The sequence below is a fragment of the Apis florea genome, unplaced genomic scaffold (genome assembly GCF_048593485.1).
Source record: "Apis florea isolate Af1SG1 unplaced genomic scaffold, ASM4859348v1 contig_3802_pilon, whole genome shotgun sequence".
NCBI classification, from domain to species: domain Eukaryota; kingdom Metazoa; phylum Arthropoda; class Insecta; order Hymenoptera; family Apidae; genus Apis; species Apis florea.
In genome coordinates this window covers 1,909,641-1,932,739 of record NW_028256863.1, presented here as the reverse complement: position 1 = coordinate 1,932,739, position 23,099 = coordinate 1,909,641, and the positions used below count along the sequence as shown (strand labels likewise).

The 23,099-nt window shown below is 18.4% G+C and overlaps 5 protein-coding genes and 1 long non-coding RNA gene across 11 annotated transcripts; 4 read left to right on the top strand and 2 right to left on the bottom strand.

The window, feature by feature from the left end:
- Window positions 1-213: 213 nt before the first annotated feature.
- Oseg1 (intraflagellar transport protein Oseg1) lies at window positions 214-8,015 on the top strand. The gene is made up of 16 exons (XM_012485275.3): window positions 214-747; window positions 1,229-1,338; window positions 1,429-1,549; window positions 1,735-1,945; window positions 2,181-2,254; window positions 2,453-2,723; window positions 2,916-3,077; window positions 3,289-3,586; window positions 3,876-4,246; window positions 4,329-4,721; window positions 4,824-5,238; window positions 5,469-5,695; window positions 6,202-6,583; window positions 6,809-6,972; window positions 7,398-7,556; window positions 7,735-8,015. The coding sequence occupies exons 1-16, from the start codon at window positions 695-697 to the stop codon at window positions 7,819-7,821; spliced, it is 3,498 nt and encodes a 1,165-aa protein (XP_012340729.1). The 5' UTR covers window positions 214-694; the 3' UTR covers window positions 7,822-8,015.
- Window positions 1,545-8,724, bottom strand: LOC147656184 (uncharacterized). Its single transcript, XR_015294992.1, has 2 exons — window positions 8,660-8,724; window positions 1,545-1,931 (listed from the first exon to the last, which is right to left on the bottom strand). It is a non-coding gene; the product is annotated as an uncharacterized LOC147656184 (long non-coding RNA).
- LOC105735181 (uncharacterized) lies at window positions 8,144-11,966 on the top strand. The gene is made up of 9 exons (XM_012485278.3): window positions 8,144-8,380; window positions 8,590-8,742; window positions 8,881-9,011; window positions 9,264-9,396; window positions 9,571-9,687; window positions 10,020-10,103; window positions 10,502-10,654; window positions 11,109-11,237; window positions 11,333-11,966. The coding sequence occupies exons 1-9, from the start codon at window positions 8,272-8,274 to the stop codon at window positions 11,440-11,442; spliced, it is 1,119 nt and encodes a 372-aa protein (XP_012340732.1). The 5' UTR covers window positions 8,144-8,271; the 3' UTR covers window positions 11,443-11,966.
- Window positions 11,784-20,285, bottom strand: Su(P) (prostaglandin E synthase Su(P)). Of its 2 annotated transcripts, none has more exons than XM_012485277.3 (5): window positions 20,079-20,285; window positions 13,155-13,229; window positions 12,644-12,981; window positions 12,439-12,550; window positions 11,784-12,341 (listed from the first exon to the last, which is right to left on the bottom strand). In XM_012485277.3, the coding sequence occupies exons 1-5, from the start codon at window positions 20,166-20,168 to the stop codon at window positions 11,976-11,978; spliced, it is 981 nt and encodes a 326-aa protein (XP_012340731.1). In that variant the 5' UTR covers window positions 20,169-20,285; the 3' UTR covers window positions 11,784-11,975. The 2 variants fall into 2 exon arrangements, with proteins under 2 accessions (XP_012340731.1, XP_012340730.1); XM_012485276.2 differs by lacking the exon at window positions 20,079-20,285 and adding an exon at window positions 13,456-14,345.
- Window positions 14,297-18,146, top strand: RabGGTa (Rab geranylgeranyltransferase subunit alpha). 5 transcript variants are annotated; one of them, XM_086916630.1, is made up of 7 exons: window positions 14,297-14,467; window positions 15,016-15,126; window positions 15,685-15,803; window positions 16,190-16,377; window positions 16,450-16,641; window positions 16,742-17,317; window positions 17,548-18,146. In XM_086916630.1, the coding sequence occupies exons 2-7, from the start codon at window positions 15,106-15,108 to the stop codon at window positions 17,988-17,990; spliced, it is 1,539 nt and encodes a 512-aa protein (XP_086772756.1). In that variant the 5' UTR covers window positions 14,297-14,467; window positions 15,016-15,105; the 3' UTR covers window positions 17,991-18,146. The 5 variants fall into 5 exon arrangements, with proteins under 5 accessions (XP_086772756.1, XP_031771655.2, XP_086772757.1 ...); XM_031915795.2 differs by having other exon boundaries at window positions 14,331-14,779; XM_086916631.1 differs by having other exon boundaries at window positions 14,353-14,467; window positions 16,775-17,317.
- Window positions 19,895-21,961, top strand: LOC100865782 (uncharacterized). The gene is made up of 4 exons (XM_003692730.4): window positions 19,895-20,109; window positions 20,395-20,565; window positions 21,153-21,289; window positions 21,612-21,961. Exons 1-4 carry the CDS (start codon window positions 20,088-20,090, stop codon window positions 21,825-21,827), a joined length of 546 nt encoding a protein of 181 aa, XP_003692778.1. The 5' UTR covers window positions 19,895-20,087; the 3' UTR covers window positions 21,828-21,961.
- The last annotated feature ends 1,138 nt before the right edge of the window (window positions 21,962-23,099 follow it).

Here is a 23,099-nt window from a genome sequence, read left to right as displayed (position 1 = left end):
TCATAGTATAATTAATAATTATAGTTTAGTATAATTACTATCATAGTAAAATAATAGTAAAATAATAAAATACATAATAAATATATAATAAAATAAATATATTTTTGAAAAATTAAAATTACTATATCAATAATTAATTAATTTTTTTAATTATATTATTTTAAATTATATTAGATAATCATAACTTAATATAAAATATGTAGAAAATTTATAATTAGCACATTATATTTATTAAAATAAATATTATAAAATATAACATTGTAAAATATGGTAATATATAAAATATAATAAGAATTTTTTGAATTTATTATATTTTATATTATTCAATATATATGCATGAAAAATATAATTTTTTTTATCATTTTCATAAAACAAAATAATTTATTTAATTTCTTGTATAATTATAAAATATTTAAATTTTTTATTAAATAAAAGATACATATAAAATAATTGAAAATATGTATAATATTTTTTTCCTTTATTTTTTAATTAATTAATATTATTTTTGAATTATTATTTAATTTTTTTGTATTATTATTTTTTTTTTATATATGAAAAGTAAAATGAAAATTTTATGATTCTTTATAGATGTCGCCATTTTAATAGTTTCCGTGGAAACCATGAAAACAAACTTTTATAGAAAAATAATGACAATAATTTCTTAAAATAAATAAAAGTATCTTTCGTGGAAATCATGAAAGCTTCTCCAACTTGGGTTGATAAAGTTCAAGATAAATCTGAACAATGGTAAATATAAAAATATAAAAATATAAAAAAAGTCATATATTTAATATATTTTTTATTAATTTTTTCATATATTTAATATAAAATAACCATAATTTAAAATATATTAATATAAATAATATGATAAAAATATTATTTTTACATTTTTTTATATTTTTAGTAAGCAATATTGTACTTAATAATGTTTTAATTATAATGTATTTTTTTTATAATATTACTAGTAATAAAATTTATTAATGATAATATATTATGATAATTATTTCTATAATTAATTATATTTTAAATATATTTTAATTTATTTTTTTAATATTTGTAAATTTAAATTTATATAAATTTGAATTAAAAATTTTTTTATAGAAAAATAAAATCATTTTATTAAAAAATTAATTTTATGTTTTTATCGCATAAAAAACATCTTTTTTGTACATCCATTATTATTATTTTGTATTATTTATGATAATAAATATTATTCATATTGTTGCAGTATATATGATTTATGTTTTAATCCGGATGGAACTCAATTAGTTATTGCTGCTGGTCAACAAGTTCTTGTTTATGAAACTAATGAAGGTACTTTAATTCAACCATTAAAAGGTAATTAAATTTATTCCAATATAAAATATAATCTATATAATGATATATGATCTGTTATATATTATATATATATTATTTTGTAACTTATAGGTCATAAAGATGTTGTTTATTGTGTATGTTATGCAAAAGATGGTAAAAAATTTGCATCAGGTAGTGCAGATAAAAGTGTTATCATTTGGACATCAAGATTAGAGGGTATACTTAAATATTCGTAAGTTATTTTTATTTTGTATATTATCTAAATAATAATAATAGATATAACTATATAATAATAATAGATTATAATTAAATACAAAATGTAAAATTTATTATTAAATAAAATTATATATTTATAAATTTTTTGTAACTATATATTATAAAATTTTTATTGATTATATATTTATAATACTGTTTTAGACATAATGAAGCTGTTCAAACCATGCAATTCAATCCAGTATCACATCAACTTTTAAGTTGTTCTTTATCAGATATAGCATTTTGGTCTCCAGAACAAAAAGCTGTTGTAAAGCATAAATCAAGAGGAAGAGTAAATTGTTGTGCTTGGACAAGAGATGGTCAATATCTAGCAATTGGTTTAGCATCTGGCTATGTTTCTATAAGAAATAAAGTTTGTTTTATTTATATGAATTATGTATTATCAAAAATCTTAAAATATAATCTTATCAAAAAAATCTTAGAATATAATTTTAAAATATATTTTTTTTTTGTTTTTTTTTATTTTTTTAATTTAAGTAATGTTAATTAATAATGTTTAGTAATTATCATTAAAAATTTTTTATAAAAAAAAAATATATATATATATATATATGGAAATTATTTTTAACTTATTATAATATTTTTAGAATGGAGAAGAACAGACACGAATTGAGAGACAATCTGGAACACCTATTTGGAGTTTATTATGGAGTAGACAATGGTAAAAAAAATAATTATGTATAATAAATATAACTTATGTTAAAATTTATATTCTTTAATTTATTATTTTTGATTATTTTAACTTTTAAATTTTATTTTATTATATCATGCTATAATTTATAATATAATAATCTTATTTTAAATATTTTCTATATAGAATAAGTGAAATTGTAGTAATCAATTTCTATATTATTCACAGGGAAGAATCAACAGATGTTCTCTGTATTGCTGAATGGAATGGGACCATATCTTTTTATTCAATTTCAGGCAAACCATTTGGAAAAGATAGATTACTTAATTTTATACCTCTTAAAATGTGTAATTTTGCAGGAGGTCAATATATTTTAGTTTGTGGAAGTAATAAACAATGCATACTTATGACACATGATGGAATACAATTAATTAATGTTGGTGGAATATTTTCTTCTTGGATTTGGAGTTGTGCTGTACATCCAACTTCTACACATGTTGTATGATTAAAAATTTCCATCATTCAATTTCTAATTAAAAAATGTTTATTTTCTTTAATTCATAATTGTATAATTTTATTATTTTATAATATACTTTGGTAAAATATCAAAGTATATTTATATCAAATTATAAAATTTATAATATATTTATAATATAATTATCTACAAAGTTATTATATGTTTGTTTTCTAGGCTCTTGGTTGTCAAGATGGAATAGTAACATATTTGCAGTTATCTTGGGACATTATACATGGATTATATGGAGATAGATATGCATTTAGAGAAAATATGACTGATGTAATAATACAAAATTTAATTACTAGTCAAAAAGTTCGTATTAAATGTAAAGATTTAGTAAGTAAAAAAAGTACTTTTATAATAAATTTAAAATTTTAGACATAACTTTTTTAATTTTTAAATTGAAATATGTAGAAAAATATTTTTTATATATTATATATTATATTATTATATATTATTATATTTAATATATTATATAAAATGATAAATTATGATTGAAATTTAAAAAATGAATATATATTATATTACTAAAATTACTTATTTTTAGATACATCGCATTGCTGTGTACAAGAATAGATTAGCAGTTCAATTATCAGAACGAGTAATAATTTATGAACCATCCAATTCTAATGATGGAATGCATTATCGCATATATGAAAAATTAAATCAAGCATTAAGTTGTAATTTATTAGTCATAACTACAAATAATTTAATTTTATGTACAGAAAGAAGATTGCAAAGTTTATCTTTTAATGGTATAATAGAAAGAGAATGGATACTCGATGGACTTATAACTTATATAAAAGTTGTTGGTGGACCAGTTGGACAAGAATGTCTTATTGTAGGTTTGTATAATTTTATATGAATTAATATAAAAAAAAATATTTTATTTAATAATAAAATAAAATTAATATTTGCAATTTTTTAATATTTATAAAAATTATTAATTTAATTATATTATCATAATTAATTATTAATATTAATATTAACATTACTTGTTAATATTACTAAACTTTTATTTATATTAATTTAATCATTTTTTTATATTAGCAATTCATAATTTTTTTATTTAATTGTTTTTACTATTAAATAAAATTAAGATATTTAATAAATTTTTGTTTTTATATTTTTTAGGTTTAAACACTGGATATATAGTAAAAATATATTTAGATAATCCTTTTCCAGCATACTTACTAAAGATTGAAAGTTCTATAAGATGCCTTGATATTAGTTCATTAAAAGAAAAACTTGCTGTTGTTAGTGATCATGGAATTCTTTATGTGTTTGATTTATATACAGAAGAAAAACTTCAAGAATTTCAAAATGTAAATAGTGTGGCTTTTAATACTTGTTTTGAAGAAATAATGTGTTTTTCAACTGGAGAATATTTAGCAATAAAAGTAGGGAATTTTACAGAATATAGACAAAAATTTTCTGGACTTGTTATGGGTCATAATAAATCAAAAGTATACTGCTTAAATGGTTGTTCTATTGTTACCATAGAGGTAAGTTTCTGTTTTAATTATAAATAATTACTACATATTGTAAACAATATTATTATACTAAAATATTATTATTTATATATAGGTCCCATTATCATTATTTATGTATCAGTATATTGATATTAGTCTTTTTTCTGATGCTTATAATATAGCATGTCTTGGAGTAGCAGATTCTGACTGGTTTGCTCTAGGAATTGCTGCATTAGAAAATTTAGAATTAAATATTGCATACTCTTCTTTTGCTAGAGTTAAAAATTTAAGATATATAGAAGTTTTATCAGAAGTAGAAGAAAAACTTAAATCTGGAGAATGGGGACGAGAAGCATGTATGGCTACTACTGCAGCTGCTATGGGAAAGCTAAAAGATGCTGCAAAACTTTTTCAAAAGGCTGGTTTACAACAATATGCATTAGCTATGTATTCTGATTTACGTATGTTTGATATTGCACAAGAATTTATTGTTAGTGGAAACAATCAGGTTAGTAAAATATATATTTAATATATTATTTTTAAAAATAATAAACATTTAAACATTTATTTAAAAAAAAATAATAACAAAAACTTTTAATAATATGCTTAGGATCGTACAATTTTACTTCGTAAACGAGCAGAATGGGCTAAAAGTCTTGGAGAACCTCGTGCTGCAGCAGAAATGTTTCTTTCAGCAGGAGATGTTGATCGTGCCATAAATATAATTGCAGAATATGGTTGGATTGATATGTTAATTAAAGTTGGCAGACAACTTGATAAAGCAGATAAAGATAATCTAACTATAATTGCTAAAAAATTGAAAAGACTAGGTGCAACGCATGGTGCAGCAGAAATTTTTAGTCGTTTAGGAGATGATCCTGATGTAGCAGATGTTTTAGTAGAAGCTCAAGCTTGGCCAGAAGCTTTTGAATTAGCTGAAAGAAATCCAAAATTAAAAGCTAGAATATATGGACCATATGCAAGATGGTTGGCAGAAACTGGTCATTTTTCCGAAGCACAAAAAGGTAAATATAAAAAAATATTATTTTTAATATATGATTTCAATAATTTTTTGTTCTCTACCTATCTAAATAATATGATATATTATTAAAATTAATATTTGAATATAATATAATAAAAATATATTTTGAAAAATATAAAAATATAATATTTTATGATTTCTTTATATTAAATTTGTGTAAAATAATATTAAAATTAAAAATATAAAGTTAAAAAAATTCATTCAATTCTATAGCATTTCAGATAGCTGGCCAATCAGATGAATCTATAATGGTTTTGATAATGTTAGCTAAAAATGCAGTTACTGAAAAAAGATTTCGTGATGCTTCTTATTTCTATTTACTACTTTCTCAAATAAGTTTAAATCTTAACAAAACTATGGATGAATTACAAACAATATTTCTTCAATATTATGAAAAAGCTGAAATTTATTATGCATATCATGAAGTACATAAATATGTGGTAATTATTATATATATAATTTATAATACATTAATAGTTAAAACATAAATATTAAGATAAAAAATTATAAAAAACATTATAGTAATATATTAATAATATATTAAAAAAATTTTGATTTACTATTCAATAATCCATATGCTCTAATTATGATCATGTCTATGAACATTATTTAACAATTATATTTAATATAATAATTTTATTTAATTAATTTTATTCATTTCTTGTTAATAAATGATATTATTATATTAATCATGATTATTTTTGAAATTATTTTTTTTTTAACTACATCATAAATATAATCCAATAATTCAATATTTCTAAAATCTCAAGCTGCTATTCAGATTTTAATGTATCTAAAATGTAATGTAATATATATAATTCATTATATAAATTTTAAATGTAATTTAAAAAAATATTAGCAAATAATATATTGTATTAAACTAAAATATTACAATAATATAATATTAAAATGAAAATTAAGAATTATTAAATAATATATTTTTTAGGAAGAACCATTTACATCATTAATGCCAGATGCTCTTTTTAACATTGCACGATTTCTTCTAATTAAAACTGAAAATATTCAGATCGAAGGAGTGTCGAAATTTATTATAATTTATACATTATTAAAGCAAGCCAATTTTCTTGGTGCTAATAAACTAAGTATGCAATTACTCGAAAGACTACGAAAAACAAAAATTCCAATAAATCAATTTAGTCAATTAGAAATTTCAAACCTAAATGCTCGAGCTTCATCTTATAGAGATCCAGAAGAACTTTTACCACTTTGTTATAAATGTTCAACTTTTAATCCTCTGTTACCATCAAACAATGAAGGGAAATGTGTGCAATGTGGATTAAAATTTCAATATTCTTTTGTAATGTTTGGTAAATATTATTTAATGTGTGTATGTATGTATGTATGTATGATTTATTTTTTTATTTATTGGAAATAATCATTATATTATTATAAATTATATATAAAACATAATATTAAAAACAATTGAATTTTCATATAAAAATATTTTAATAATTTAAAAAAGTGTTTGTAATATTAAAATTGTAATTTAATTATATATATTTGTAACAAGTTTTATATTTGAAAAATTACAGAAATTTTACCATTGGTTGAATTTGAATTAGAAGAAAGTATATCTGATGAAGAAGCAGAAAAGTTAATAAATGAATCATCATTATCTAGTGATATTTCAGATACAGATCAATTTTCTGTTAATACTGAAGTAGATCTTTTTACAGCCCGTTTAATGAAATATGAGGTATTATCACAAGTTCATAATTAATTTTACTAATAAATAGTAAGGGGAGGAAGATTTCAAGTTGAATTTCAAATTCATAAAAATGTTTTGAATCTTTGTATTTTTTATAACATATAAATATCAATTTACGTGAAATAGTAATTTAAAATAAATAATTTCAAATAAAAATTATATTTTATCTTATAAATAGATTAATTTGAAATATTAAATTAATTTTTTGAATAATATTATTTCAAAAATTTCTATATTTGCTTATCAAATCTATAATTATTAACTTACAATTTTATAAGTTAAAAGTCTATTAATATAATTAATAAGTAATAATATTATATATTGAATATTTTTAACTATTTATTTTTTAATAAGACTATTATATTTTTATCATATATTTCAAATATATTACATGTCAAATTTACTTATTTTAGGAAAAATCTAGTTCTACTATAATTGTGGGAAGAAACGTTTTAAAAAATATGGACCCATCTACAGTATTAATTATTAAATGGCCAAAACCGTTTAAAACAAAATATTTTAAAAATCTTTTACCTGATTTACAAATCACATTTTGTAAATCTTGTTTAAAGGTACATCAAATTAAATATTATTCATATTATGATATTATATAAATTAAATTACAAAAAAATTTTAAATATTTAAAAAATATAAATAATTAAAATTTGATTAATGATATTATAAATCATTTTAAATTAAAATATATTTATATTTAATTTGCAATAAATATAATAATTTTATTTTTTCTAGCTATTTCATTTGGATGATTATGAATTGGCTTTATTACGACATGGATACTGTCCATTTTGTAGAACAATAAATAAGATTTCTAATTAGTACTTTCTATTTTAGTATTTTAATTTAGATATATTTATACATAATTTATATATATATGTAATTTTATATTATTTTTATTGTAAAAAATTATCTATTCAATTCTATAAATCTATATTAATATATTTTATTTCTTTTTTTTTTTCTTATTTTTATATTCATTATTAAACATTTAATAAAATTTGTTTATATAGAAATTTGCTTTAACTTTATTAAAATTATCTAAATTTAATAAATTAGCTAATTAATAAAATATATTTAAATAGTTTATATTATGTTTTGAATCGAATTTTATATGTAATATAAATAGATATTTTAACAATCCAGTTATGTAAATATAAGCAGATAGTAAGTTAGTTTTCATTTACATGCTAATTATTCTAATTTCTTGGATACCGTTATACGAAATCTAAAGAAGAATTGTATGTATTTCGAACAGTTATAATTTGAAAGATGTTCCGTATAGTTTGGTTGACAATTTTTTTTTTTGGAAATTGCGTTAATTGTCGATTAGATAATGATAATATTATTGAAATTCAAAATTCAATGACTCGTGGAAAATGTAAGTAATAAAAAAATAAATATTATTTCTAAAATATTATATTGTATTTATAAGTAATATTAATAAGGAATTAAAAAAATAATAAAAATTATATAAAACTATATAATTTGATAAATTATTAAGATTATATTTTAATTTTTGCTATGTAATTTAATATAAATATTCATATATAAATATAATATCAAATTATTAAATGAATTTTTAAACAGTTTTCCCACTATTCAGTGTTATTCGTTTTGCAAACTCACAATGCCTTGCTAGTAACAATTTAAATGGTACCTGCTTTACTAGAAGAGAATGTCGTGATTATGGTGGAACACCATCTGGTACTTGTGCAAATGGACATGGCATTTGTTGTGTTTGTAAGTATATATATATATATATATATATATATAATATATAAAATTAATATAATATATATATATAATTAATATAAGAATTTAATTAAGTTTTTTTTATATTTATGAAATTTAATAAGTATTTGGATTTTATGTCTACAGTTCAAAAAACGTGTAGTTCCACAACAAATGTAAATAATACATATTTTACAAATCCAGAATATCCAACAACTTATGAAGGACAAGGGCGATGTACAATAACAGTACAACGTTGTAATTCAAACATCTGCCAAGTAAGTTAATAAAATATATTTAAAATTTTAAATTTATATTATTATTTGATAAAAATTATTTTTGAGATTTATTATATCATTGAACTGAATAGAAATATATTGACAAAATATATGATGATGAATTATATAATAAATATAATTATAAAATTAGTTTAACATATAATATATATTTTTATTTTCTCATTTTTATTATATTTATATTTATATAACTTATGATATCATAAAATAATATCAATGTCAAATTGATTTTAGCTACGTTTGGATTTCTTGGAATTTACTCTTGCTTCACCAAATGCTAGCGGAATTTGTGACTCTGAGTTTTTTTTAGTTTCTGGGTCTGGAAGTATAGTACCTCGAATTTGTGGAGAAAATGCAAACCAACATTGTAATAAATAAAATTATTAAAAATAATTAAATATAAACTTAAATATAAAAATTAATTATATAACTATGTAACTATAAATGAATATATTATATTAAATAATTAATTGTATAAATATTTATTATTAAATAATATAAATGATACAGTTAATTTAAAATATTGATTTAAATTTTTCAGTATATATAGATTTCAATGGTGATACACCTATTATGATATCAATTGATACTAACTCTGAATATAAAGATCGTTGGAATATAAGAATTCAGCAATTACCTTGTGATTCTACATATAAAGGTATGCATATTATATTCTTTTTTATCTAATATATTTCATAATTAATAAAATTTATAAATTTGCTAATTGTATTATATTATATAACTATATATTATATAATTATATAAAAAAATAATTTTATTTATAAAACTTATAATTTTTTTATATTTTAAAAAATAAAATTTTGAAAAAATACAAATTTTTTGTTAAGATTGTAATAATATTAAAAATATATATATATATTTTTTAATTTACATAAAATTAATATAAAATAAAAAATTATCTAATGTTTAAAATAACATAAAATAATATAATATCAAAATATACCAATTGATAAAGAATTCTTTTTATAGCACCAAATGGATGTTTGCAGTATTATGACAGTGTTTCAAATACTGTAACAAGTTTTAACTATGGCACAACACAAAATCCAAGAGGTATTGTAATTACTTAATTAAATAATTATATAAATTGATAATTACTTCAAAATATATAAATATACACAAATAATGAAAACAATTATAAAAATAAGTGAAATAAATAGTATTTTAAAAAAAGAATTTTAAAAATTTATGATAATGAATTTTTTGTTAAAAATAAAATTTAAACTATAAATATTACATATCAAGTTTATAATATAATATTTAATTATAAATTATTTTTTATTTTTTAAATATTATATACCATTAAATTTTTTAATAAATATGTAATAAATATTCTCATGAATATTAAAAAATTATTAATTATTAAAAGGTAAACTTATATATTAATATTTTTTTTAAAATTAAATTATATATTATTTAAATTTTTAATCCAATAATATAAATTATTTTAGCACCAGAAATTGGTACGCGACAAATTGCAAATACAAATTATGGTGTATGTATAAGAATGGCACAAGGATATTGTGCTATTGAATGGTCTCAAACAAGTTCAAATTCATTTTCTGTTTCTGGAGATACAGGTTCATTTGATTCCACTATAATAGGTAAATTATATATTGTAATATTTTAATTACTTATTAATTACTTATTTCTATAATATATATCTATAGTTATTAGCAATATTATTATTAGAAAGAAAAATAGTATAATTATAAATTAAAATTTATTTAAAAATCAATAGAATATCAAATTTTTTATTTTGATAAAATGTTTATTCTTGTTCAAATTTAATAATAGTTATTTTGTACAAATAACAACTTATTTTCTAATTTTGAATGTAATTAAACTATTATATTGTAACTAACTATTAAACTATTAAACTGTAATAAAACTATTAAAATATATTCCAAAAATTATATTTTTTTTAAAATCATATAATATTTATTATTTTTTTTTATTTAATTCTTTAATAAAAATTAAAAAATGATTTATTATTTTTTCTTTCTTGAAATAAATTAATATTTCAATATTATTAAAAATAAATGAATCAAAAAATAGGCACTGAATATGCAGCACAAGCAGGAGAAAATTGTACCCAAGACTTTGTTATAATTCCACATCCATTTCAAAATGGTATTGCAATTGGTACAGAAAGATTTTGTGGAAATGGTTTTGTAACAAAAACATGTAAATATATTCTTATATATAATGATCATATTTAAACTATCTGTATATATAATATACAATTAATAAAAATACAAATAATAATTTTTTTATTTTAGCATATTCCAAACCATTTGTATTATATGTTATTACAAACGGAAATGAAATTGAAGAAATTGAAAATAAAGGATTTTCATTGACATACCGTCAAATACCTTGTACAGTTTGAATTGATATTTGACATTAGAAAATATAGAAATTAATGTATAATTTAATGTATAATTTTTTTAATTATATTTATGTAAATAAATTAAAAATTAAGAAATATAATATTTTTAATAAAAAAAATTAAAAATATATAAGAAATATTAAAAGGTATAAGTACTATTATCATGTAATACTTACATATTATATTAATATAGAAAATATTTAAAAATTAATTATATACAACTATAAAAATGTTTTTATCTTAAATATAAATGTTTTGTTATTATGCTTTTTATATTAATTTGAAGTTTCATATATATTTTTTAATTTTTATACATTAAAAGTTTATTTATATCTTTAATGTAATTTATCTTATTTTTTTTTATTATATTGATACTAACATATTGTACATGCTTTAATGAAATAACATAAAATGTAATTTTATTTATATTAATTTCTTATAACAATTAAGATAAATTATAATAATACAATCAAAATAATTTTAATGAAATTGAAATAAATAAGATATAAATCTATAAATATAAATTATTTGTATTATTTAGCCATTAAATATTTGCTTCCTGAATGTGTTTCTACTTCTTTGGCCATAGCATCATACCATGTACAAAGTTTAGTATTTTCTAAAGCATCTTTAAAAGCACTACATCCTTCTATACTTTTCAAAATTCCATAAACAGCAAGATCTGACAAATTAGGTTTTTTTCCTCCCATGAATGTACCACCATGTTTTTTAATAGCATATAACCATTTGTTAATTTCATCATATAAAGATTGTCTAACATCATCTTTCAAATTATGTCTTTTTTTTAAACGTTTTGATATAAACCACATAGCTATAGCACCTATATTTATTATTATTAATCTTTCCCACATTGGAAAATATTCTTTCCATTTACCAACCTAATTAATGAAATTATTTATATTTTTTAAATTTATATATTAACATTAAAATTAATATATATTTTATTTGATTATTTAGTTGTTGTCAAATACTTACTTCAGAAAACCAATTAAAAGTTTTGTAAGCTTCACTAAGTGTTCTATATACATTTGGTGATAGTGTATGTACAAATTCATCATCAACCCATTGTCTCCATTTACGTTCTTCTCTACAATGAAAGATATAAATTAATCAAAATATAAAGTTTAATCTACTTCAATATAAAAAAATGAAATGTTATTCCTTGTGTAATAAAACTTACATAATTTCATTAATGTTTTCATCTAAAATTAAATTTTCTTTATACATTAAGAAATATTTATTCATGATTTCATATTTTAATTTTTGATTTTCATCATGCATTGCTATACTTGGATAATATTCTACTAAATCATTTAATTTTTGTGACCTATCTTTTAAATATGATGCTAATAGAGAAACAATCATTGAACTATCATTTAAGGGCTGATATCCTGAATCTATTTGTGCTAAAAGTATTGGTACTTTTTTATAAGATGACCAAGATATTTCTTTTCGTAATACAGGATCAACTTCCACAATATCATAAGATATTCCATAATAATCTAAGAAAACTCTGACCTAAAATATTTTTATATTTACAATTATTAGAATTCATAATATCGTTGTTAAAAAATTAGAATTAAAATTTAATATATATAATATTAAATACTCTATATTTTGTTTAAAAAATATATACATCATTATTTAATTTATTATTTATTAAATAAATTATAAAGATATAAATATTTTACTTTACAACAGAAAGGACATGTCTGATATTGAAATAAAGTCAACTTTAATTCAGTAGGATCCGTTGGAGAAACAACCTATAATAAAAATAAGATGTTAAATTAGAAAAATATTAATATATAATATATTAAGTTTAAAATTTAAAAATATAAAATTTAATATAAAATTATAAAATTTTGAATACATATAATATATTAATATAATAATATTTCAAGAAAATAGAAAAATTAAAATCAAATATATAAATCAATGTTTGAAATATAACTTTAATATTATTGATAATTATATTTAAATTCAATGTACTTCTCTAGAAACTGGTATTGATGGTTTTTCTTGGAGTATTTTAATTTTTTTTTCTTTTCCTTCCAAATGATAAGTTTTTGCAGCTTTTTTATTTATATACCAAGAATAACCTGTTGTAATAATTATACCAACTGGAAATCCAATAGAAATTCCTACTAAACTTGCTTTGAATACTGTTTTTAATAATGAAGATTGTCGAGATGCAGATAAAAAACTTTCATTTCGTTTTGGATATCTTTGAATATTTGCAAAACAATATAAATTTTGAGGTAATTTTGACACTCTTTGTAATATGGACATCATAGAGTTTTATTATATACACACGTTAAAATAAATTAATTATTTTAAATATTATTAAACAAATTATTTTGCATTTATTAATAATATCAAAAATTAAAAAAAAAAGATTATATTCAAATATTAATCACATTTCATTGCCATTTTAATATATAATGTAAATCATTAATAAATTGGAATATTGACAGAAAATATTCAGCAGAAATTCGTATTTTGATTTGTAAATTGTAAACAAATAAATACATAACTAATATGACTTATTATTTACATATATAAAAGTATAATTAACTTTGATTGACTATTATATTTTTTATATATAATATTATTTATTTATAAATTATGATATATATTTATATAGAAATAAAAATTTATTTTATTTGATTATTTTGAATATGTTTATTTCAATTTGTTATTAGGATAAAAATAATAATACTAATAAATTTAATAGTTACAAATTTTTTGTTCACTTGTATCATTAATAATTGATATCCAACTATGAATTTTATGACAAATAAATTTAAAGGTTACATAATATATACTATATGTACGCATCGCATGCATCACACGCGCGCGCGCATACACACACATTATGCGCACGCAAGATCTGAATTATAATCAGTAGTTTACACGTATCCATATGAAGAAAAAATTGAAACTGTCAAATTTAATATTAAATAGATTTTTAAAAATATAATCAAATTTTTATATAACATATGTGAATATTTATGCATGCTTATATATACACATACATACACACACATACACAGTTTGTTAATTAGTATTTAATTAGTACTTAAAAGTACAAAGTAATTGAACTAGATTTATGAAATAAAATTAAATGAAATTAAATATTTTTATAATTTTATTTTAAATATCGAAAATGGATATTATATCTATTATTTTAACAATATTTATTTATTAGTTTTAATAATAAATAAAAAAATATAAAAAAAATAATAAGTTAACTTAACCTTAAAGTCAAATAAAACTCAAATGTAATTAGAAGATTTAAAAAATATTCAGTATGGTAATAAAAATTCTTTATTTCAAATATATTTTTCATTTTATTTTTATTTAATTATTATTTTTATGAATTAATATTTAAAATGTGAATATCATTAATAAGTAAATAATATAAATAACACTTATTATATATATATATATATATATTTATAAAGAAAAAAATAATTTAATTTTTAATATTTTATGTTTGATATACTTATATTCAATGAAAATTATTTTAATGAAAAATTAATTTTTCAGCATGGTAGAGTAAAAGTTCGAACAACTGCAGAACAAGAAGCATTAAAAAAAAAGGAAAAAGCTGAAAAACTTTCACGTTATAAAGCTGGAATGGGTATTGTGTTTAAAAAAGTAATTTTATAAATATATCATTTAATATATATTTCAATATAAGATAAATTTATATTATGAATATAATTGAAGTACAAGATATTTCAATCGTAATAGTACAACTAAAGAGGTAATAATTCTTCAAATAAAAATAAATAAAAAATACAGAATAAAATTTTTATAAATAAGACTTAAAAAATGATTTTAAAAACTTATTGAGTACATATATTGAATATTTATGTTGAATGGTGTCATTCAAACTTGAATATTATTTATATAGATAATATATAATTGTTATAATATAATATAAATTAAATAAATAAACTTAAATATAATTCAATAAAATTGAATAACATATTTTTATTATTTGCAAATATTTAATTGAATAAGCAAATAATTTTTTTTTACTATTTTATTATTAAATTTATTATTATTTGCTTGTACTTCAATAATTGAAATATTCTATATATAATTAAATTAAAAAAATAAAATAAAAAATATAAAATTATTATATATGTTAAAATTTAAATACTCATTAGTTTAAATTAAATTATTTAATTTTATATTATTATGTTACAGAGGAAAGATAAGATTTATGATGAAGAACTAATGCTAGTTACTGAACGTATGGTACTACAAAATCCAGATATTTATACTTTATGGAATATTCGTAGAGAAGCATTTATAAATAACAATTGGTAATTATAGTAGTAATTTTTTTAGTTTTGATTATTAATAATTTATTAATAATTATTAATAATAATTTGAAAATTTTAATATTAAATAATAAGTATGTTTTTTATTATTTAATATTTTTAATTTTAAATTTTAATATTATAATTATATTATATAATTCGTTTATAAAATTTATAAATGTAATTATTTAATATTTATTATTAATACTAATATTAAATATTTAAATATTTTTATTTGTATATTAATAATGTTGTGAAAAATTTTTAATATAAAATAATGAAAATTCAAATGTGTGTATATTGTATATTCAAGCAAAAATTATTAAAATATTAAGTTAAAATTATATTAGATGTTAAAATTAATATTATACACTATGTTAATAAAACAGGGAAGAAAAGCTGTTAAAAGAATTTTATCAAAATGAATTATTACTTACTGAAAATTGTTTGAAACAAAATCCTAAATCTTATTGGGTATGGTATCAACGAATATGGATTATGAACCATTTAGTGGAATGTGATTGGAAAAAAGAATTAATGCTATGCAATAAATGTTTAAATTTGGATGACAGAAATTGTAAGTTATTAATGTTATTAAATATTTTATTTTTATTATTCAAAATATAATAAAATATAATTTTTATTATAGTTCATTGTTGGAATTATAGAGAGTTTGTTGTACAGAAAGCAGGAATTTCTCTTGAAGAAGAATTTCAATTTGCAACTTCAAAGATTTTAAATAATTTTTCTAATTATTCCTCCTGGCATTACAGAAGTCAATTATTATCAAAAATATTTCATAATTCCAATCAAAACGATATTTATGAAAAAAAGAAAGAAGGTAATGTTTTTATAAGATATTAATACTTTATTATTATTTAATCCATTTTAAGATTATTTTATAATCTTCATACAATATCAAAATTGTCTTTCTTTTTTAGAATTAGATTTAGTAATGAATGCTACATTCACAGATCCTAATGATTCTAGTGCTTGGTTTTACCAAAGATGGTTATTAAATACCCATGAATGTGTTCCCATTCTTTCTCAAGCATTAATAAAAGATAACAATGTAATTATTTTTTCTAATAAAAATATACCAATTGAATCAATATGTTTATTAATAAATAATGAAAATAAAACTGTTGAATGGAAATCTTGGCAAGAAACAAAAATGTCAAAATTATGGTTTGGAGAATTTAAAAAGCAAATGAATCAAATAAAAAATATTGAAATTAATATTGAAGGAATATCTTATCCTTTATTCTATATCAATCAGAAATGGATATATAGAAAAAAAAAATATAAATGTTGCTCTAATAAAGATCAATTATTAGAACAATTATCAAGTTATAAACAACTTATAGAAATGGAACCAACTAATAAATGGGCTTATTTAACTAGTATACTTTTAATGAAAAAGATTGATTTTATAAAATTTTATGAAAATATTTTAACAAATTTAAATATTCTTATTAATATCGATTCTCTTCGTTTTAATTATTATAAAGATTTACGTAAGTATGCTTAATATATTTGTATAAATTGTAAAAATTTTTTAATATCTAAATAATTAAAAATTATAAATTTATAATTATAAATATAAAATTATAAATTTTAATATATAAATTTATTTTTATTTATATAATTATTTTAATTATGAATTTTTATATTTTTTTCTAACACTTCTATATTATTATCATTGTAGTAATATTTTTAAAAATTAAGTAATAAATATTTTTTTCAGAGAGCAAATTTATAATTGAATATAAAATATATGAATTATGGAATATAGAAGAAGATCAGGAAATAAATTTAGAAATTGATCTTTCAGGATTAAACTTAACCACACTTAATAATAATGAATATCTCAGTTTCTTTGAACAAGTAAATCTTAGTGCAAACTGTTTATCAAATTTATTAAATCAATTATCTTTATTACAAAATTGTAAAAAATTATCACTTTCAAGTAATCAATTGAAAAATTTAAAAAAATTTCCTACATTACAAAATTTAGAAGTTTTGTCATTAAGAAATAATAAATTAAATAATTTAGAAGAAATATTACAATTATTAAAAAGACATAAATTGAAGTTGCTTGATTTAAGAGAAAATCCAATTTGTAGTACCATAGAATTACAAGCTAGTATTATACAAATCAATCCAGATTTACAATTATATGTAAAATAATTTTTATAAATGCATACATGTGCAATTATTTAATCTATTGAATAATTGAATATTATAGATATATAAAAAATAAAATTGTAAAGTTGATTATGGAATAAATAAAAATCCATTATTCATATCATACATATATGCAATAAAAGAAATTTTGAAAAATTATTTATTTTAACTTTTATTTATATCAATATTATTATAATCTATATATATATCTATTAAATATTAAAATATATAAAATATTAAATATTAAAATTGATTAATGGAATTTATATATTATATATATATTTTATATATATTTATATATATATTTATATATATATTTTATTATTTTGAATTCATTTTATAATTTTTTTTTCAATTAATTGTTTTTATTTGAATTTTTATATAATATTAATTATTTTTAATAATTATAATAATATTATAATTATTTTAATATTATATAAAAATTTATTATATAAGTTATTCTATAATATTTATTATGATATATTTTATAGAAGGAAAAAGAATATAACATTTTCATAAAAACAAGCATGAAGAATATTTTAAATTCAAATTTATTTATTTGAATAAAGTATCTTTCAATATATTGATTTCACTTTTTATTTCTTATAAAATTATGTAAGTTTGGATTGAATATCAATTCAAAAAACTTGTTAAAAAAAATTTTAAGTTTAAGTATTAATAAATTCGGCAGAATAGTTTAAATAAAATTTAAATATTAATAAATTTCTATTCATTATCATATATTTTGAATTTTAATGAAAATCTCAATTTTCAATTTCTGAATTAGATATTTTGAATTTTCATCAAGATCATTATATCTAACTATTTTCAATTTTTTTAATATATAATATTAGATAATTTGAAGTAAAAAATTTTTTAATTATATTGATAAACATTTTAAAAAAAAATTGATAAATTATTTAGTAAAAATTTCGATATTTAGGTTAGGAAATATACTTTTAATATACTTTTAAGGATTTAAGAACTTTTAAGAAAATAAAAATCAAATATTATTAATATCATTTTATTAATTTTTACTATTAAAACTTAATATTTTCTTAGTGAATAGGTTTTAAATAATATATTTTTTTTTTTTATTTACAGATAACAGACTTAATAATAATAGATTGATATGTTAAAAGATTTTATGATATATGTATTTTACATGTACATAGTTATTCAACTTATTATATTATATTTCTTTTAAAATTATGAAACTTTAAAACATTTTTTCTATAATAGTTTTGAAAATTTTTAATTACTTATTTCAGAGTATCAATTTAAATGACTTATATATATCAAAATATTTTATATATTTATTTTTTATATATATATAATATATTAATAAATTATCTTTTTCTCATTAATATTTATCAAATTTAAATGTAAAAAATATAATCACAATATTACTATTATTATATATAACATATGTGATATAATAAAACTTATTATATTTGTTTATTTTATGCAAAATAATTATTTTATAAGCAAATATGATTTTTAATTTTTTTTAGTATAAAATCATTTGTTTAATATATTAATATATTTTATTTTTCTAGTTGATTTTACATTATACTTTTTCAAATTATAGTATAGAAATAGTAATTAATAACAGTAATTTATATATATATATATATATATATATATATATATATATATATATATATTTATAATTATGTATGTATAAATATAAATTATGTATAAATTATATAATCAAATTAATGATGTTTATTAGAATTATTATTAAGAAATATTAATAGTAGAAATTGAAATTAAATAATTGTTATTATTCTTATACATATTTTTATTTTAATATTTAATTTTTAATTTGCCGCTTTTAAAAACCAATCAATAGGGAATAAAATAGTTCTAGTAGAAAACGTACTATTACTGAACGCAACTTACATTATTGTTTGGATTACCATTCGATTTATTTATTCTCTGACATTTGATATGGCGAACAATATGGCTTATCATTGTTAAAATTCTACTAAGCAAACTTTCTATTAAAAGATTCGAATGTTCGAGTGATACAATGATTTATTTTGAAATAATATTGTCATCTTGTTCTTTCACTATTAGTATGCATACCTGATACTTATGATATTCCGTATAGGTGAAGGTGAGCGTACATGTATATAAACGTGATACGTATGTGCACGTTGAATCATTATTTCTCATAACCTTTTTATGAGTACGAAATATAGCAGATGCAATTAGACAATCTTAAAAGATGTGGTTAAATCCATACATCTTATAGCCGACAAGCGGCGAAGATAGTAAACGCATACTATATCTAATGGAGTGGACCGTATTCTTGTGATTTTTGGCTTGAAGTAGATTTTATCGTATCTTCGCTTTACGGAAAATATTATTCACAGTCTAGTTAAGTGTGTAATCTCTACAGCGTATCATATCATGGCCTCGTCAAATAGAAGAATTCAAATCGGTTCTGCTTGGTTTCAAACAAAGATTAACCTAAGACCACAGCGTCGAGGTATCCATCACGTTACCGAGGAAATCTTAAGAAGAATTCCTGAACTCTGCGAATTTTCAGTTGGACTTTGTCATATACAAAGTGAGTTTTTTTTAATAAAAAATGGTTATATTCTAATATAATACAAAACAAAACTATTTAATTTTTTTTATAATATATTGATATAAAGAGAATTATGATAGATATATTTTTAATAAAATTGATATAAAGAGAAATATATAAGAAATACAAAAAGAATATAAAATATATATATACAATATTATTTGTTTATTTCTTTATATTATTAATATTACTGATAATCTCAAATAATTAATAATATAAATAATAAATAATATAAGATATATTCATAATAAAAAATAAAAAAATGATATGTTGTTATTTAATTGTATGCTATTTAATAATATTAAAATGAAAAAATTATTTAATTTAATTAATTTTATTATAATTAATTATTATTTATATTATTATTAATTAATTATTTATTTATGTAAAGTTTATTATATTTTATTACAAATTTTATAAATGTATTAAAAATGTAAATCTCATGATATATTTCATATAGAATATATTAAATGCAAACATATGAACTATAAATATATATATAATTATATAAATATTAATATTATAAAGTTGTTGTTTTAACATAAAGTATATTTATTATTTTTTAGTTCTTCACACTTCAGCAAGTTTAGCACTAAATGAAAATTGGGATCCAGATGTTAGAGATGATGTAGAAATGATGCTTAATAAAATAGTTCCTGAAGGTTTGGCCTATAGACACAGTTGTGAAGGACCAGATGATATGGTAAGTTCATGAAATTTTTTTTATAATTTTTAAAATTAGATTGTGCTGTGCATTATTTATATACATATATTTTTGACTTTTATAATTGATTAATATTTTACATAAATATTATATTTATATTTATAAAATTAATCATATCATTACTATAAAAAAAGATAAAAAAATGTTAAATAATAAATCTTTTTAAAATAAAAGTTTAATTTTTTTTCAAAAATAAATAAGAATTTTTAAAATATATCTATAAATTTATACATAAGTTTTAATAATTAAAAAATATGTAATTAAAAATTATATAGCCTTTTATAATTATATTTATTTATAGCCAGCACATGTAAAGGCATGTTTTCTGGGCTCTTCATTGAGTATTCCAATTACTGATGGCAAGTTGACTTTGGGTACATGGCAAGGAATTTGGTTGTGTGAACACCGTAATGATGCTGGAAGTCGTAAAGTAGCTATTACATTGACTGGTTGTCTCAGGGATCCTGCACGTAGTCCTTTGAGTCCTGTTAGTCCTATTGCTTCTACTAGCAGCTAGGACCACTCACACCCCCAAAGACGTAGCAAACGTCAGCTGCGCATATCTATATCCAGTGATTCAAGCTAGCAGCTGCTTATCTTTAGTCATTTTTTAAGAGTTTAATTCAGAAAAGAGTGTATGGATACTTTAAAAATATTTATAGATATTGCATTTTCTTATATCCAATTACTATCACAAATTTTAAATATCTTTTATAATGACATGACTTGTAAAATCATAAAATTATATTTATTATCATTCTTAATATTATTTCATATTTTTTTTTTATATTCACATAGTATATTTATAATTTATATTATTTAAATGAGCATGTCAGTATTTAGTATACATTTCATAATTTTATTTAAATTAAATTCAGTTAATAGTAACTATCCAAAAATGTTGTTCATTAAATACACAATGTTGTTCAGTACTTATAAACTGCCAAGGCAATTGTATATTACAAGCATTCAGAAATAAATATAAATGAATTATATACAAGTATCCTGCACTCTTCTTTATTACTCTTAGAAAATTAATGTAATGCATTCCGATATAATGCGTCCAATATTCCGAATTTAATTACATAGCTTTATTTAAATAATTCTTTTGTAAAAAAAAGATTAATAAGGAAAATGGCATTAATTGCTCAGCTGAGATCTTGCATGAATTTTTATAATATGTAAGATAATCTCAGTTTGAGTATGTGCAATATGTTATAACTTTCTAACTCACTGCTTATCATAGGATAGATATTTTTAATGACGTTTCCAATGCATTTGGGGGTGTATATAGGTTACAATCAACACTTCTTTGCTGTGCTAATATATTTCTGCTAGAGATATAAATTATAATAATATAATAATATATATAATAACATGTGAGCAAGTCAGTATGAAAGTAGAACAATTAAAAAAGTCATCAAATTATGCAAATAATGATTTAGACTTATTACATTATTAAATATTTACTCATAAAAAAATATTCTAGAAATCTTAATTAATCTAATTGAAACATGAAATGTCATCTAGGAATGTAGCACTGCAAAGAGTTGTAAAATTATTTACAATATTACTAAAATAACCAAAGCTTATCATGGGAGCTTGTTGACGTATCTAATGTACTGTTAAGCAAGCAATCGATGTTAGTTGTTAATCTTTCTCATATATAGCATAAATGGTCGTCCATTATGATTAATGAAATATGCTTTAATGTGAGGTATCCAATGCAATTCATATAATTAAAAGCTTAAACATTAAAAGCTCAAAAATAACATTATCAAAAATTATA

Coding starts and splice junctions, on each gene's coding strand:
- Oseg1 (XM_012485275.3), top strand. CDS start 695: ATGAAAGCTTCTCCAACTTGGGTTGATAAAGTTCAAGATAAATCTGAA. Junction 2,255..2,452: donor TTATTATGGAGTAGACAATG/GTAAAAAAAATA, acceptor TATTATTCACAG/GGAAGAATCAACAGATGTTC. Junction 3,587..3,875: donor ACAAGAATGTCTTATTGTAG/GTTTGTATAATT, acceptor TATATTTTTTAG/GTTTAAACACTGGATATATA.
- LOC105735181 (XM_012485278.3), top strand. CDS start 8,272: ATGTTCCGTATAGTTTGGTTGACAATTTTTTTTTTTGGAAATTGCGTT. Junction 8,381..8,589: donor TTCAATGACTCGTGGAAAAT/GTAAGTAATAAA, acceptor ATTTTTAAACAG/TTTTCCCACTATTCAGTGTT. Junction 9,397..9,570: donor AGAAAATGCAAACCAACATT/GTAATAAATAAA, acceptor TAAATTTTTCAG/TATATATAGATTTCAATGGT.
- RabGGTa (XM_031915795.2), top strand. Junction 16,642..16,741: donor TTATGAAAAAAAGAAAGAAG/GTAATGTTTTTA, acceptor TTTCTTTTTTAG/AATTAGATTTAGTAATGAAT. Junction 17,318..17,547: donor TAATTATTATAAAGATTTAC/GTAAGTATGCTT, acceptor TATTTTTTTCAG/AGAGCAAATTTATAATTGAA.
- LOC100865782 (XM_003692730.4), top strand. CDS start 20,088: ATGATATTCCGTATAGGTGAAG. Junction 20,110..20,394: donor GATATTCCGTATAGGTGAAG/GTGAGCGTACAT, acceptor TAATCTCTACAG/CGTATCATATCATGGCCTCG. Junction 20,566..21,152: donor TGGACTTTGTCATATACAAA/GTGAGTTTTTTT, acceptor ATTATTTTTTAG/TTCTTCACACTTCAGCAAGT.